Source organism: Astyanax mexicanus, chromosome 1 (assembly GCF_023375975.1).
Source record: "Astyanax mexicanus isolate ESR-SI-001 chromosome 1, AstMex3_surface, whole genome shotgun sequence".
Taxonomy (NCBI): domain Eukaryota; kingdom Metazoa; phylum Chordata; class Actinopteri; order Characiformes; family Acestrorhamphidae; genus Astyanax; species Astyanax mexicanus.
Window position 1 is genome coordinate 28,146,793 of NC_064408.1, and position 18,529 is coordinate 28,165,321.

At 37.0% G+C, this 18,529-nt stretch overlaps 1 protein-coding gene across 1 annotated transcript; it reads right to left on the minus strand.

The window, feature by feature from the left end:
* Positions 1-8,078: 8,078 nt before the first annotated feature.
* LOC125799316 (uncharacterized) lies at positions 8,079-17,382 on the minus strand. The gene is made up of 13 exons (XM_049475797.1): positions 17,231-17,382; positions 16,990-17,065; positions 15,220-15,494; positions 14,845-14,928; positions 13,571-13,650; positions 13,160-13,228; positions 12,861-13,066; positions 12,677-12,779; positions 12,426-12,588; positions 11,244-11,341; positions 10,381-10,531; positions 9,948-10,074; positions 8,079-8,787 (listed from the first exon to the last, which is right to left on the minus strand). Exons 2-13 carry the CDS (start codon positions 17,030-17,032, stop codon positions 8,483-8,485), a joined length of 1,704 nt encoding a protein of 567 aa, XP_049331754.1. The 5' UTR covers positions 17,033-17,065; positions 17,231-17,382; the 3' UTR covers positions 8,079-8,482.
* Between the last annotated feature and the right edge of the window lie 1,147 nt (positions 17,383-18,529).

Genomic DNA, 18,529 nt, shown 5'->3' on the forward strand with positions numbered 1-18,529 from the left:
CTGTATGCAGTCTAGGTTTTGGCTGCTTTTAGGCCATAGCTGTTGCGTGAATGGAACCTTTTATGGTTTTAAGAGGCTGTGGTGCTGTTTGCATGCAACAATAAAACAGGACTTTAGCGTATGTGCATGTTTTATAGTTTAATGGCTTCATGGTTTCAGATTTGTAAAACTTTTGTTTTTTTGGCTAATGCTGTTTCAAATCCTGAGAACTAATAAATAAAAGCGATAAAAGCAAAACCAAATGCAGCAATTTAATATGAACTATTGAATGGATAAATGATGTTAAATTTAGATTCTAGACTCTCATGCAGTGTTTGTATATAAAAAAAATCCTCAATCTTGTTTGATGCACTTGCTAGTAAACCTGTAAATCAAAAACATACCATTCTAAAAACATAAAAATCACCAATATAACATTATATCATTTGGTGACTCTTTGTTTTACATTAGTAGTAATATACAGGTGCATTTTAATGGCTTAAAGACAGTGAAAACCCAAAATTCAGTATCTCAGAAAATTAGATTATTATATAAAACCAATTGGTATTTTTGGCAGTGTTGGCAGTGTGCCAAGTCCTGCCGGAAAATGAAATCTGCATCTCCATAAAGGTTATCAGCAAAGGGAAGCATGAAGTGCTGTAAGATTTTGGGGCTTTTAGGGTGCTTTCACACCTGAAAGTCCGGACCGTGGTCTGAACCAAGGTTCATGTGTTTGCTACATTGTATATATTTGGTCCGCGTATTTTTGTTTTCACACTGCAGTTTAGGTACACCTTTGTGTGATACTCCTACATCCTTTCATCATCACTTACGTATCGATGCGTTTTCCTTAACTTGACGCTGATTGGTTTTAGAAGGACATGCGTCTGACGTTGGCGTGTTGACAATTCATCAGGTGGTTCATTCGGTGGGAAGCCTTTCCAGGCTCAGGATAAAATGAATGAACAGATTAATTTCGTCTCCATAGTAGCGCTGCTATTGTGTTTTTTATACCAGCAGCAGCAGCAACTTCAGACACAGGTTAGTTAAAATTCTCTAGGCTAGTTCACATTCGCCAAACAAACGTGCTTGTCCTGAAGCAACTGTATCGCCGCCGACAGATAAGGAGGAAAAAAACGGTTATTATTCCTGTAATTGGTCAGAAAGTTTAACCCTTCTAGAAGAGCACTTTCACACTGCAGGAGAACCGGACCATGGTTCAGAAGATCCGGACCGAGACCACCTCTCTTGGTCGGACCAAAATCTGGTTCTTTGGTCCGGACCGTGGTTCGTGCCCCCTTTCATACCTGCTACTTTGGTTTGGACCAAACTGAAAAGTCCAAAAGTCCAGACCAAACGAGGCAGGTGTGAAAGTACCCTTAGATAGAACACAGTGGACCAACACCAGCAGATTACATGTCTCTCTAAACCATTCTTGATCATCAGTAAATTTTGCATTTCCTTTATAAATTTTACAGCACTTCATGCTTCCCTCTGCTGACAACTTTTATGAAAATGCAGATTTCATTTTCCAGCAGGACTTGGCACACTGCCCACACTTTTAAAAGTATCAATAGGCTAAATAAAATATTCTAGTTTTCTGAGACACTGACTTTTAGTTTTTCTTTGGCTGCAAGCCATAATCATCAACAGTAGAAGAAATAAATTATTAAAATAGATCAATCTGTGTGTGAATACATCTATATTATATATAGTTTTATATTTTTACTTGAATTACTGAAATAAAGTAACTTGTCAAGTAACAAATTATAATCTTTTTTGAGATTCACCTGTATATTAAAAATCCCTTCATACACTTGTACTTATAAAGTGTTTAAGATGTTAGCATACATATATATTAAATTGCATGGTCACTGTCTGAATTTTTGCAATTTCCAATACCACATACATATTCGTTTTTAATATAACTATGTATTTTTAATGTTTGTTTTGATGTCTGTTTTGTAGTTAAAGCTGCCTGTTTGGTGTTTCGGCTTCTTAAACCTGGTTTATTCTATGTAGTGTTAATAACATTAGCTTTGGAACACAAGCTTCAGTACAAGCAGCATGACAGTGAGGAACTACAACAATGTAGCTGGAACTATTGACTGTATGTACAGTATGATATATGTTATGCATATTTATTGATTGGAACACACAGCCACTGTTGCTGTCACTGTATGTTGTGTAGGAATCATGTAAGTTAATGTTTATGTGTTCACATTAATACATATAAATATATATTTTAAATAATTTTAAGTAATAAATGTTTCTAAAACGAGAAAAAAATATTCAGGTCAGTTTTTATGAAAAAATACATGTGAATAAATGAACCATTAGTAATAGATGTGTGTGAGTGTGTGAAATGACTACAGGAATCCAATTTCCGAACACTGGATAGAGTTTTCTGCCCCACCCGTTTCTCCCCAGATGAAAAGCTCACAAGGGTTGCCAGATTGACAGTCAGTGGCAAGTGACAACAAGTCTTTCTCTGTAACTGATCAGTTAATATATATGTTTCTGTTCCCAAAATGCACATCTTTGCTACTCTATTAGTGATGGTAAATTGCCCAGCTATGGTTAGCAACCTAACTGAAGCTCAGTGATTACCTGTTCATCCTGACCATGATAAGAGTTACTAATAAAAATGAAATATTTTATGATCCTTATAAAGCATTTCTTCTATGTACTGTGGAATCTTTGGAACACAAGCTTCAGTACATACAGTTACTGCAACCATGTAGCTGGAACTATTGACTGTATGTACAGTATGATATATATGTTATCTATATTTATTGATTGGAACATGCAGCCACTGTTGCTGTCACTGTATGCTGTGTGGAAAATGTTTATTTTGCGGGAATCATGATTCATGTTTGTGTGTTCGCATAAATACATGTGTAATATATTTTTAAATAACTTAAAGTAATAAATACATTCTGATTTCTTTGTCCATGCATAATACAGTCACCCAACGCACTGTTTGTAAAATTAAAAATTAATTCACATCCAATTTTCTGGAAAAATACATATGTAATTAATTTTAGTTACACAAAGTAATGTGATTACTTGTGAATAACTACACATCATATTGTGATTAATCACAGTAAACTACACAATAGAGACACAGCATAATGAGACTGATCATGCATAACTACACAAAATAAGGATAATAATCATGATTAACTACACAGCAAAATGAACCTTCTATAATGAGACAACTATAAAGATAATGTGATTTATAGCAAATAACTACACAACATAACAAGATTAAGTCTGATTATCTATAAAAAATAATCAGAAAATGTGTGATTTAACTAATAATTAATCACAGTAAACTACACAGAATATTGTGAGTAATCACAATTGACTTTAAGGGATATTGAGATTAATCACAATGAATCTCTTGAGATTGTCAGCTTGATCGTGATTAATCACATTATCCCACATAGCTTGTTTTAACACGGTAAACGCACAGTCTACAGTCCAATATACTCACCTCTGAACAGCAAAAGGCTATTGCTGTGGTTAGCAGATAATGTTAATTCTCCTCCAGCAGTGCTAGCCAGGGTTAGCAGCAGGCTACAGTCTGATAATACTCTCTTCTGAACAGCACGGTTAGCAGCTTATGTTCATGCTGCTGGAAAACTAAACTGAAACTCCTGTATAACTCTGCACTTCAGCGGAGTGGCTTTACTGCTTCTTACAACCTTCTGACTGATAGAATTCATACATATGGCGCACCGGTATGGAGTCAAATTGGGGTCTTTAATGCTGACGAGAAAATAAAACTATCGTGAAAAAAAATCTCCACGAATTGCAAAAAAAATCTAATATTGCAAACAAAGAAGAGAACATAAATTATTTTTTTTCACTTGTGATATTATTTTTATAATGAATCTTTTGCAACACCATTTTTTCTTTGCGTTTTGCGCTTTGCGTCCCTCTTTTATTTTTGCAATACGTTCCCTCCTTTGCGTTCCTCGGTTTTGTTTGCGAGTCTTTTTTGACCCCTTTTTGACGTGTGGGGTGTGGCGAGAGGAGAAGGGGCGTGGCCACGGTGAAAAGGCGGGTTATTGAAGGTTCACGTCATCAGCTGGAGCCTCTGCCGCGCAGCCCGCCAACTCGACCGGTCGTCATGACGGACGCTAACCAGGCCGAACAACAGGTATTTACAGTTTATAAATTGAAGCTTATAATTTTTTTTTTACCTAATTACTGAATTATATAATACTGTTGTCTTCGTTGTTATATTAAGCTGTGTTTGTAGCCAGTTAGCTAGGACCAAAAACAGTACGATAACGTCTAGCCTGTAGTCGGCTAGCTAGTGTGCTCCAACGTACAACCAAACGATTCCCTGGGCAGGTCGTGCTGGGGTTGCATCCCCTAAATTCACATTTTTAATTTATAAATCAGATTAACTCTACTTTAATCTAACTCAACCAGCGGTCATGTTAGAGTCTGCAAGCAGCCACCGTCATACACACGGATGGAGCTAATGTAGGATAGCTGGTTAGCTACCTAGCTAACACCCCTCCTCTCCGTCGCTCGCTCTCTCTCTCTCTCTCTCTCTCTCTCAGCGTCTCTCTCTCTCTCTCTCTCAGCGTCTCCCTCTCTCTGTTAGCGTTTCTCTCTCTCTCTCTCTCTCTCTCTCTCTGTTAGCGTCTCTCTCCTTCTCTGTTAGCGTCTGCGTCTCCCTCTCTCTGTAAGTGTCTCTCTCTCTCCGTTAGCGTCTCTCTCTCTCTCTCTCTCTCTCTCTCTGTTAGCGTCTCTCTCCCTCTCCTTCTCTGTTAGCGTCTCCCTCTCTCTGTAAGTGTCTCTCTCTCTCTGTTAGCGTCTCTCTCTCTCTCTCTCTCTCTCTCTCTCTGTTAGCGTCTCTCTCATTCATATACACACACACACACACACACACACACACACACACACACACATACATATACATATATATATATATATATATATATATATATATATATATATATATATATATATATAATATTTGTGTGTGTATGTAAATGTACCTGCCATAGTTAACCCAAAAAGACAGGCTAGCGTTAGCGTCTTAGTGTTAGCGTCTTAGTGTTAGTCTTAGTGTTAGCGTTAGCGTCTTAGTGTTAGTCTTAGTGTTAGCGTTAGCGTCTTAGTGTTAGCGTCTGCGTCTCCCTCTCTCTGTAAGTGTCTCTCTCTCTCCGTTAGCGTCTCTCTCTCTCTCTCTGTGTTAGCGTTTTCTCTCTCTCTCTCTCTCTCTCTGTTAGCGTTCTCTCTCTCTCTCTCTCTCTCTCTCTCTCTCTCTCTCTCTCTCTCGGTTAGCGTTCTCTCTTCTTACCCCCCCACCCTTTGTTAATAATCTGTATAGGGTAACTACATAAGAACACACATTAAAATTGAAGATCTTTATTTTATAATTACGTACAAGTAAATCTGTCATTACTGTATTCTCACTATATATACAGTATTCTGTATTTTCTCCCTCTCTCTCTCTCTCTCTCTCTCTCTGTCTATATATATATATATATATATATATATATATATATATATATATATATATATATATATATATATATATATATATATATATAATTAGTATATTATATATATATAGGCAATTAATAGCCTTTCTCTTTTTTAGGTCTCTGTGGCTGTTTCTGATCCTGCTCTACTGGAAAGGATGATTATGCAAAGGCTGCTTCATAAATTGCAAAATTTTTTAGATCGTCAGCCCTTAGATCTGGACTACTTACTGTTTGTGTGCAACCACGAACTTCTCTTTCTTACCTCTGTATCTGCCCAGATTTCAATACCTGAAGTGCTTTGTGCACTGACAACCTTGAAATCTGTTGTTGAGATGCATGTGCCACATAATGGTACACCATCCATTTCTGTAGGCATGGAATATGGAGAACGAGGACGCCCTCGCTTTATCATCTCCAGAGAACATCTTGAAAGATTAGTGAAAATGCATTTACCAATACCTTGCATTGCCCATCTCTTCTGTGTCTCAACAAAGACCATCAAAAGGAAACTCCAAGAATATGGGATTTCTCCTAGACTCACGTATAGCATGTTATCAGATGATCAGTTGGACAACCTTGTTAGATCAGTGAAGGCTGAAAGTCCAAACATCGGACACAGAATGATGAAGGGAAGGCTGCAAGCATTGGGTCATCATGTGCAATGGAGAAGGGTGTGGGATTCCATGCATCGTGTGGACTCTGCTGGAGTGCTTTTGAGAATGACACAACTGAGGTGTGTCGTAAGGAGGACATACTCAGTCCGTGGCCCCCTCCATCTTGTCCACATTGACACAAATCACAAGCTTATCAGGTATGAAGAATTGTTAGCTTCTTAGCTAGGACAACCCCCCCCCAAACCCCCCAAACCCCACCAGGAGTAAAATGTTTTTTTTTTTTCTGTGAAAATTGTTCTCTTTCATCAGATATGGCATGGTGATCTTCGGTGGCATTGATGGCTACTCAAGAAAGGTAATTTCTTTTTTTTTATTAGTTGTGAAATGCTGCAAGTATAACTGCAATAAGGAATATTTAGGCCGGTCACAATCCTTTATCATTGTCTTAAATTTGCCATGTCTGCAATGTCCAAATGTTCTACACTTTTCCATCAACACAATTGTATGCAGTACACATTTGTTTGTTGATGTAAATATATTAATATAAGAATTAGGGTGAAATAAGTGGATATGATTAAAATAATTTATCATACTATTAGGCAATAACAGTAGCAGGCCTACTAACAAGTTCTGTAAATGTGTATTAGGTCATGTACCTAGGTGCTGCAACAAACAACAAGGCATGCACTGCACTTGGTTTCTTTCTGCAATCTGTGGAGAGACATGGTGTTCCACTAAGGCAAGATGCATTTAATTCAGAAATTAAATTAATCATAATTTAATGTCCTAAAAAAAAGTAAAACTTTTTTTTATATATATTTTTTTATTATATCTAGGGTCAGAGGGGACCAAGGCGTAGAGAATGTAGACATTGCAAGGTGCATGTTCTCTGTCCGTGGCTGTGGTAGGGGAAGTTACATGTCTGGCAAAAGTGTGCATAACCAAAGGTAAGCAACATTATTTCAGTAGAAATGACTTCTTTAGTTCCCTGTATAAGCTGATTGTTTAAATAATTACTTTTTTGCTCAATTACAATTCAACAGGTTCCAGGTAAGCTTATGATTTCATTATTAATTTTAGATTCCAAAATTACTTTTGGATGCAGTTTTCCAGTTCCTCCCTCACCTTGAGCAGTGTAGATAGTATAGTATCTATTTAATTAAGAATTTTCATTGAAGCTTTTTGAGAACTGGGTCTCTTCTTGTTTTTGTAAAATATTTTAACATTCGAAGTTTGCAGTGATGCTTGAATTGTTTGCACGTTTCCCCCCCCCCAGAATAGAACGGCTGTGGCGTGATATCTGGATGTCAGTCACAAATATCTTTTATGATGTTCTGCATACCCTTGAAGAGGAAGGTTTACTGGATCCATCCAACAGCTTGCACTTGTTCTGTGCTCAGTATGTGTTCTTGCCAAGACTTCAGGCCAGCCTTGATGCCTTTACAAATGGTTGGAATAATCATCCCATCCGCACAGAAGGGAATTCATCCCCAAACCAGATGTGGGAACTGGGATTCCTTAGTAGTCCTGTACCTCCCCCAGAAAATATGCAGTATATGCAAGGCCTTGATCTTGACAACACTACTACTACACTCCCTGAAGAGTTGTCCGGGGGGATTGTTGTTCCACCTGTTGAATGCCCACTTACTGAGGAACAGAAGGCAGACCTTGAAAGAGCCATACCACCGACAGCACCTTCACAGCAGCATGGACGGGATATTTACTTGGCGGTACTATATTATGTTATGCATCGTTAAATTTGTAATAATTTGAACGTTGTTATAATAAATAAATGAATGCAAACAAAAAAATAAATGCAAATTTAAAGCATGTCTTATTTTCAGCAGGAGGTATAAGTTTCAGATTTGTGCAAATGTGCAGTTAACATGAATGTTGCATGAATTAAATTTTTCAATAAAGCATACAGGTTTTAAAACTTGCTATTTTTTTTATTTCATGTAAATATTCAGATAACCACAACAAGTTTAAACAGTTTTGTCTTAAAATGCTTTTTGTAAACATACAAACTGATTAAAAAGGTATGTTGACATGTAAATGAATCATTCCTCATAAAAGCAAGACAGTTTTGTCTATTAAAATGTTTTTTTGTAAACATACAAACTGATTTAAAAAGCTATGTTGGCATGTAAATTAATAATTACTTATAAAAGCGAAACTGATTCAATACACTCACTCTAAATGGAAAAAGGGAAATGGGCAGGTCCAGAGTTGAGAACTGCAGGTACAAAAGACAATTGTTTTTCAACCAGTTAACACTGAGGTGATTTTATAACAACATTTGTGCAATTCTGGTCCTGAAGAGCTGGAAACCAGTGGTTATTTGTGATTTAATCCAAGAAAGGCATTTATTTCCCTTTAAACTCTGTGGAATCCATGGTCAGCCTGAATAGCCTGTACCATGATTGTTTTAAATGTGTCATAGCTGGTCATATGTACAGTAGGAAATGTAATAGTTTTAGCACATGCACTTACAACAGGGAAGCATATTTTGTGTTCTGGCATTCGCTGTGTACATTCATGGTCAAATTTAAGTGTTATTTTGAAATCGTGTAGTTCAGAGGCAAGAAGTGGCTTGTGTGCCTGACCAGTAAGCCACTGCATAACAAAGGGCACAGTTACAGGGGAAAGGTCTGCTTCAGGCTGCTCTTCATGGACATCACCTACAACACAAGTGATCTTATTTAATATTTTGGGTCTTGTTTTTTTTTTTAAACTATTTGCATTTTACTAAACAGTGGTTCAAATATATTTATCACATTTCTACTGAACAAAACAAATATTTAAATAGTTGTGCTTCACATGAAAATGCAGTTTATGTACTGACCTGCAGTTAGTGCTGGACGATATGGCCAAAATTTATATCACGATATATTCCTTAAATTTCGGTCGATACGATATAATTTCGATATCGATATAAATACTTTGAAGGCCTCAGAAAACTGCTAAGAAGCCCTGCAATCCCTGCAGCACTACGAATTTAAATTATTATGTAACTGTGTATTTGCATTTTTTGTATGGCTGGCATCAGATACCCTCATTATATGCACATCTATCTGTCTATCTATCTATCTAATGGAAATCTGTACCTACTACTGTCTGAAAATTTAATTTAAGCCTTTGAAACCTCCTTTCACAAAAACTTTAATAATTTAGAAATAAAAGTAGTCAAAATAAATCAATGCTCAATATTATTTGCATATAGCAAAATAATAACATGACATCCCTGTCAAACATAAGCCTATATAACTATTACCAATAAAAATAACTAAATTACAACAGAGGCCGAGCTTCTTATTCTTTGTGAACAAATTTAACAGATTAAAACAAAATTGTTTCAACTAGGATATAGAATACAAGAAGCCTTTATAAACATAAAAGCAACAAGGTTTTCCCGTCAAATAAACAAACCTACAGGCTTTATCAACTATGAATAACTTAGTTACAATATAAGCTATAAAAGTGCTTCAGTCAGAAACGTTATAAGAAAAATATTGTATGTAGTGGAGTTGCTTGAAGTGGTGGAACAGATTAGATGTATTAACATTACCGCTGCTGGTCGGCTGCACTCTCCGGCACAATTTAACCTAGCCTTGCCTAACCTAGCCTATTTGGCTACGTGCCTGTGTGGTTACATCATCACGCACTGACGTAGCCCAGCTACGGGGGCTGAATGTGTTGAGCTCTGGGGCGAGCTGACGCCAGTAAAAAACGCCTGTCCGTGATTCTAATACATATCGATATACCACAAAACTGATATCACCGTTATTGAAACATTTCTTATCGCGATAAATACCGATATCGAATTATTGTCCAGGCCTACCTGCAGTTTCAATTTCTTGAAGAAAATCTTGAAAGAAATTGATGAGGGCACTCTCTCTGGCTTCTCTGATTGTCCCCTTCTCAGACATTTCCGGGAGTATATTCTGGATGATGAAATCTGCATCAGTCTGAAAGGCATATGCAAATATGTTTAGGTCAGGTAGGCCCCACTGTGTTAACTGATACACAATACACCATCAGGCATTTTTCCCCTTATTATTGTAAAAGGCTACATATGAACAAACTTTGACAGCACATTATTGAAAATATATTTCATTAAAAAGGAAAACATTTCTGTACTAGGATTATAAATTTTTATATTATGATTCAAATAAACAAGGCAATTGTTGTAAAATAAATAATTTTTAAAATTTGATAATTGATAAGCTACATTTGGAAACTAAATTTGATTAGTGATTAGTTTTATACTAAACCTTTTCATCATCAGTGAAACCAGGGACAAAGAAACGCTGGCAGAGTTCGGCATGTGCCTCCAGGACCTCCACAAAATTGTAAGTCTGCAGACCTTTGCGGACTTGCTTCAGCATTGGCATCAAACGCAAAGTTGCATGCAGCACTATGGATCTTTGAGGCAAAAACAAACATGCACCATACACAGTCATTGCAGAAAATTAGCATCACCTTGTTGCATACTTTGTTATCCTCCTTTCACTCTGTTCTTCAACAGCCAGAACCACCAGAGAGCAGGTATTATTTGGGTGGTCGGCCATTATTATCAGCACAGAAAACTGACATGATGGTGGTGTATGAGGTGTTCATGGGTGTTGTGCTGGTACAAGTTGATCAGATGCAGCAGTGCTGCTGGGGTTTTAAAACACTGTTCATTCCACCTTATAGATGTAAAGTCAGGGACAGAAGCTCCAAATCTGTTGCTGTAAAATATGTGTTTGTAGTCCTTTATCAGTGATTACAAGATGCTGTTGGGTGGATATATCTGGTTTAAAAAATATTTTTAGATCAGCAACACTGCTGTGTCTGATCCACTTATATCAGCACAACACCAACACACAACCACAGTCTCTCAGTGAAGTTGAAAAATGTAAATCCTGCCATAACAGAAACTAACTTTTAGTTGTACTTGGATTCATTTAAGCTGTTATACAACATGATAACATTACATTTGACAAGCGTTTTTATCCAAAGCAACTTACAAATAATGATGGTTAAAGTGTGTATTATGTGTTGAATGGATTGTTTTGCTGGTATAACCAGAAGTTTATTCATGGCATCTAAAATTGTTATTTTACATGGCTTTCCCTGTTGAGATGTTTTATACCTTGTGATGGCATCTCTGTTCTCCTTGGTGATAGCCCCAGTAAAACCGCAGTCAATTATAGTATTGCTCCAAGGAGATAGGTCACTTGCTTCTTCAACCTTACATTAAAGAATTTATGCACGACAGTTAGTTAACATAGGCATATAAAAAAAAAAAATCCTACATTTGTGTAAATATGTGTGTGTGTGTGTGTGTGTGTGTGTGTGTACGTATGCACGCACACACACAGTCATCTCAAAAAATTAGAATATCTTTGAAAAGTTACTTTATTTCAGTAATTCAGTTCAAAATGTGAAACTTATATTATATAGATGTATTACACACAGAGTGATCTATTTTAAGTGTTTATTTCTTTTATTTTTGATGATTATGGCTTACAGCCAATGAAACCCAAAAATCAGTGTATCAGAAAATTAGAATATTATTTAAGATCAATTGATACTTTTGGCAGAGTGGGCAGTGTGCCAAGTCCTGCTGGAAAATGAAATCTGCATTTCCATAAAAGTTTTCAGCAGAGGGAAGCTGTAAGATATGAAGTGCTGTAAGATTTTGTGGAAAAACAAAACTGCACTGACTTTAGACTTAATAAAACACAGTGGATCAACACCAGCAGATGACATGTCTCTCCAAACAATCACTGATCATCAGTGAATTTTACATTTCATTTATAAATAAAGGGATCAGAGTCTGGAGGAAGAGTGGAGAGACACACAGTCTAAACTGCTTAAGGTCTAGTGTGACGTTTCCACCAATCAGTGATGGTTTGGAGAGACATGTCTGTCATCTGCTGGTGTTGATCCACTGCGTTTTATTATCAAGTCTAAAGTCAGTGCAGTTTTGTTTTCCCACAAAATCTTACAGCACTTCATGCTTCCCTCTGCTGACAGCTTTTATGGAGATGCAGATTTAATTTTCCAGCAGGACACTGCCAAAAGTATCAATTGGTCTTATACAATATTCTAATTTTCTGATACACTGATTTTTGGGTTTTTCATTGGCTGTAAGCCAGAATAATCAACAATAAAAGAAATACACACTTAAACAATAAAAATAGATCACTCTGTGTGTAATACATCTATATAATATAAGTTTCACATTTTGAACTGAATTACTGAAATGAAGTAACTTTTCAAAAGATATTCTAATTTTTTGAGATGACCATGTATATAAAGCATTACTTGCCTGTTTAATCAAATTGTAAAGTTCAGGATCGTCCACATCATCTTTTGAAAGTTTTGATTCATCCAACTCCCCTGTTGAAATGACATCATAGCACCACTTCCTCAAGAAGCATGGGGAAGGTCCACCCTGAGCCAAGCTGACTGAAAACACCTCCCCTGCAACCCTGAAATAAAATAAAAAGAAAACATTACATTTTGCAAGTATGACATTAGACAAACAAAAAATACAATTAAAACAGAAATTATGCTGACCTAAAGAATCCTTTATCCATATCATTCATGGAGTACACAGGACTCTTTCCATTTCTTCCCCCTCTATGTTCAAAAAGTTGTTCCTCTATGCCAGTGACCAGATCTACAACAAAATACCAAACAAATTGGTGCTGTTTTGAACCACAGTGAAAGGAAACTGCCAAGTAAGACACTGGTAACTTACTGGTAAGAAATTCCTTCCTAATGGCACCAGTGTCAACACCTGCTTCTCCTATAAAACTAACTTTTAAACGGTTAGCAGGGGATCCTTTCTTCTGGCGCTGCCATTGTACCATGGCTCGTTGGAAGAAGTCAGTGCGAGAAACACAAATGCTGAACTCCTTGCTTCCATCAACCTTGCTTGCAAGCAAACGCAAGACGTCATCTTCACTGTGTGAAGCATAAAAAAAAATGAATAAAAAAAAAAATCATTTGTACTGATACTCTGGAAGTGCCTGTATTTAGTGTAAATTGAAATTGTACCATGTTATTGGATTCTCAGCTTCGTTGTCAGCTGTGCAGTATGTGGTGTCATCTGTAAGGAAATCCAGGCTGCATACAGAAATCATAGTGTTTAAGATTTTAAAGGTTACAGACCATATTGGTGTCAATGAAAAACCTGCATCTCAAAAAAAAACCAACAAAAAAAAAACCAGCAAATGTTATTTCAGGTACTTTTGAAGAAATTCTATTGGTCGATTTATCAAAACATTGACAGTGTAAGGGACAGTTTACGCGCTCAAATTATGTAGTAAAGTAAACATTAACAAATATTGAGAGCAGTTTTTCAGTGAAGGCTGGTATGCATTTTATATTATAATACAAACTACTACTACTGTGAATTTATGAGGAATTATACATTAACAAATTACACCATCAAGATGAATAGGTTACCTGTCGCCGCATAAACTGGCATGTACAAGTAGCTGGTCCTGTGGAAATGTCTTTGAACATATGGGACATTGTGCGTCATCCTGTAAAGAGCAAAGCACAACAACAGCACAACACTGCAATCATGGCACTCTAGATTTGGTTGATTTTATACTTAACTTAAATGATAACGGTATAAACCAAATAAAATAACTTGATTTAAAAATAACTTAAAACAATAAACGTGGTCTCTCCAAATTCGACACAAAATGCCCCTTTTACAGTGAACCTCTTAAACACAAGCATCTTTAGAGCACCCTTTTGCTGATAAGGCCTGCGTATAGCCAGACACCAGCTTTGGGCAGCTTCTAGCCCTATGTCTCATGGACAACGGAGTTTTTGTGCTGTACCCATGTTTTTAAATCCCACCAACTTTTTTTGAGCTGACAGGGACAGCCACTCCACAATCGTCTAGAACATCTGAAACCAAAACTACCACAGATCCATTGGCCTGAGAAGTTACACAAAACAGGAACCCAAAACTTGTGTGGCATGTCTGAAAAAGAATGAAGCACATTCAGAAAATAGCTCAAAAGTCCACAATATAGTATAAAAGCTTAGTGATGCCCTGGGGGTGCTTTGTGTCCTCTGGGACTGGAAACATGAAGCATGTGGGGGGGAAGATGGATTAAATCAGATGGTTAATCAGGAGAAACACTGTCTTCTGTGAGGAAAAGTCTTGCAAATTTATAAGAGTGCGAGTTGCTGCAGTGAAAGCAGGACACTCTTTCTGCTTAATACAGTAAAGGGTACAGTAAACTGTATACAATTAGAAAATTTAGTGCAACAATAAATAAAGTACATAACTCCTAAATAACTATACAGGCAGAGAACAACAATCTATCACCGCATACAATTTCCTAGAGATGATAAATCAGTTACCAACACGGGAATCCATGGCTCAAGCTCTCAACTAGTTACACTATGATTAACTAGTGCAGTCTGTTAACTTCCTCTATCTTTTAACCAGAGCAAGCAAACACACACACACACACACCTAGAGTGGATGCCAGTTGCAGGACAAACCCAATAGAAGGTTTTTGAAAGGGTTTGAAGGTGCGGGTATAACAGCAAACCCAAGAACATTAGTGACCATGAGGATTGGGCATTAAGTTTAAGCCGGTAATAACAGCACAACAGTGCTTAAAAACATGCCACAAAACAATGCAATGAAAAGTAAAATACAACACTCATTAATGAACCTTATTAGCAGACCCAACAAAGTAAAAGTGTATTACCTCTCTTATTTTGGAGGATGATGAACCAATGTTTCCTTCACTAACAATTGTAGCATCCTCGTCATCATAGATCACAGAATTCATCTTAAAGAAAAACAAAACAAAACAAACTAAACTACAATATTTACAATACAGAGGTCATTTAAACACATAACAGAGAGGAACAAAAAAACATTGGCATTCTCTCACTGGCCAAAATATTCAGAAACCATTAATGAAGAGGGTAATAGACCTCAACCTGAAATTGTATGAATACAAAGAGTATCTAGGCAATAAATGAAAAAGACTGAAAGTTGAGAGAACACAAGTATACAGAATGCATTTGTTGCAAAGAAAACAAAATAAAATAAAAGAATTACCAAATAAATTACATACCTCTTCATCATCTGTGGAGACTGCACCACCACAGGACTTAACATGCAAATACAGCACCTGTAGTGGCATGGTGGATTTACATTGACGACACTCAGCCTTTGGCATCTTTTCAAATTCCTCTGCACAGAACGGCAGCGGATCAAGAGAGAGTTCATCTTGTAGAGGAACTATGTAAAGTGCCGTTTTTCCAGAGGACGTCACCATCCTGATAAGGCTTGCTGTGTAGCCCTCCGAGTCAGGTGGCACAACACCAAGCTTTCGTCTTCCATTGCCTCCTACCAATACAATATTAATGTAAAGATCCATTGAACGAACAACAATTACCACACTGGAAATACATACAGTGGCTTGCAAAAGTATTCATACAGGGTCATCTCAAAATATTAGAATATCATCTTTGAAAAGTTACTTTGATTCAGTAAATCAATTAAAAATGTGAAACTCATATTATATAGATGTATAACACACAGTGTTTAAGCGTTTTATTTCTTTCATTGTTGATGATTTTGGCTTACAGCCAATGAAAACCCAAAAATCAGTGTATCAGAACATTTGTATATTATATAAGACCTATTGATACTTTTGGCAGTATGCTAAGTCCTGCTGGAAAATGAAATCTGCATCTGCATAAAAGTTGTTTTCGGCAGAGGGAAGCATGAAGTGCTGTAAGATTTTGTGGTAAAACACTGCACTGACTTTAGACTTGATAAAACACAGTGGATCAACACCAGCAGATGACATGTCTCTCCAAACCATCACTAATTGTAGAACATTCACACTAGACCTTAAGCAGTTTGTGTCTCTCCACTCTTCCTCCAGACTCTGATTTAATGAAATGTAAAATTTACTGATGATCAGTGATGGTTTGGAGAGACATGTCCATCATCTGCTGGTGTTGATCCACAGTGTTTTATCAAGTCTAAAGTCAGTGCAGTGTTTTCCCACAAAATCTTACAGCACTTCATGCTTCCCTCTTCTGATAACTTTTATGGAGATGCAGATTTTATTTTCCAGCAGGACTTGGCACACTGCCCACACTGCCAAAAGTATTTTTGGCAGTGTATAACATTTTTTGATACACTGATATTTGGGGTTTCATTGGCGGTAAGCCAAAATCATCAATAATAAATGGAATAAAGGCTTAAAATAGATCACTGTGTGTAATACATCTATATAATATGAGTTTCACATTTTTAATTAAATTACTGAATGAAAGTAACTTTTCAAAGATATTCAATTTTTTTGAGATGGGCCTACATATTGCCACAGAAGCTCAATGGGATTTAGGTCAGGACTTTGACTGGGCCATTCTAACACAAATATTATTTGATCTAAACCATTCCACTAAGGCCTTTAGAGAACAGCTGTATTTATACTGAGCTTAAAATTACACACCGCTGGACTAACTAAATAAGTGACTTCTGAAGGCAATGTGTTGCACTGGATTTTATTTAGGGGTTTCACAGAAAACCTGAAAACTTTTGCACATCACACTTTGTTTTTTTTTTTGTTTCATTCCACTTAATGTGCTACTTTGTGTTAAAATATCAACACATTTAAGTTTGTGGTTGTAAGGAGACAAAATGTGAAAAAGTTTAAGGGGTATAAATATTTTTGCAAGTCACTGTATATTTGTTGAAGAAAAATCACATCTAAATAAAACAATAGTAAAACAATTATGTAAAATACTGCACACCACGTACACATTTAAATAGTTAACATGACACGCAAGACTACACAGGTAAGCCTAGAATAAATATGACTATGCACCTGGAGCCTTATACAGCAGCCATCCTCCAGTGAGTGCCTTCATTTTTGGAAATTCTGCCTCCAGAAACCCACATAACTACAGAAAGTAAAAACAAGAACAGACAGTTACAGGGAACTCATAATCCATGTATATAGAGAACTGGAAACTTGACATTTAAATTCAATTAAAGTTTCCTAAAGTCAGCTAGGACAGTTTAGAGTTAAGCTTTAATGAAAGATGGTGAAAGAAACACATACTAACTTCAGAATGTGTCAGGTCTGCAGCAACAGAAATAGTGCGCTTGCCCAATCCAGCCTGGAGTAATTCCAGTTCCTCAGAAGGTGATGGTGAACTGTCTGTGTTTTTGTTAAGGAGAAACACATTAATAAGAAAAGGTTTCCAGTTTTTTTGGGTGTTTTAGGCTGTAATATGGGTCTTCCAAATTTTCTTTTTTGTGGTGCTCCCTTAAAAAAACCAGGAAATGACCTGCAAACAACAAACAAAATGTTAGTGACACAACCAGTTAACAGATTGTGAGTATAAGCATACAATTAAATCAGTAAAGGTGGATATGGACATAACCTGGCCATTTCCTGTGCTATGCATGGTTGAGGAGCAGGAAGAGAAGGAGGGGGCAGTGTCTGTCTTTGTTGCTGTACCTGACCTCCCTGTCCCTGACTTAAGCTTTGAGTCAGCAAATTTATTAGAGTGCGAGTTGCTGCAGTCACATCAGGGCACTCTTTCTGCTAAATACAGTAAAAAAGTGTCCAGTAAACTGTATACAATGAAATCATATAGGGCAACAATAAATAAACTACATAACAAAATAACTCCTAAATAACTATACACGTCAGTTATGCATACTAGGTGTTCCATCTGATAACATTTCCCCTCAAATTCAGCCTGTCTTTTTGGGTTAACTATGGCAGGTACATTTACATACACACACAAATATTATATATATATATATATATATATATATATATATATATATATGTATATGTATGTGTGTGTGTGTGTGTGTGTGTGTGTGTGTGTGTGTGTATATGAATGAGAGAGACGCTAACAGAGAGAGAGAGAGAGAGAGAGAGAGAGAGAGACGCTAACAGAGAGAGAGAGACACTTACAGAGAGAGGGAGACGCTAACAGAGAAGGAGAGGGAGAGAGACGCTAACAGAGAGAGAGAGAGAGAGAGAGAGAGAGAGAGAGAGACGCTAACGGAGAGAGAGAGACACTTACAGAGAGAGGGAGACGCAGACGCTAACAGAGAAGGAGAGAGACGCTAACAGAGAGAGAGAGAGAGAGAGAAACGCTAACAGAGAGAGGGAGACGCTGAGAGAGAGAGAGAGACGCTGAGAGAGAGAGAGAGAGAGAGAGAGAGAGAGAGAGAGAGCGAGCGACGGAGAGGAGGGGTGTTAGCTAGGTAGCTAACCAGCTATCCTACATTAGCTCCATCCGTGTGTATGACGGTGGCTGCTTGCAGACTCTAACATGACCGCTGGTTGAGTTAGATTAAAGTAGAGTTAATCTGATTTATAAATTAAAAATGTGAATTTAGGG

What these genes read in the sequence shown, in the direction of transcription:
- LOC125799316 (XM_049475797.1), bottom strand. Translation starts at nt 17,032, where the DNA reads ATGAAGGCACTCACTGGAGGATGGCTGCTGTATAAGGCTCCAG. An exon ending in CATCCTCCAAAATAAGAGAG is followed by an intron (nt 13,651 to 14,844) that starts GTAATACACTTT and finishes TGCTCTTTACAG; the next exon opens with GATGACGCACAATGTCCCAT. An exon ending in GCCAGTTTATGCGGCGACAG is followed by an intron (nt 13,229 to 13,570) that starts GTAACCTATTCA and finishes TTCTGTATGCAG; the next exon opens with CCTGGATTTCCTTACAGATG.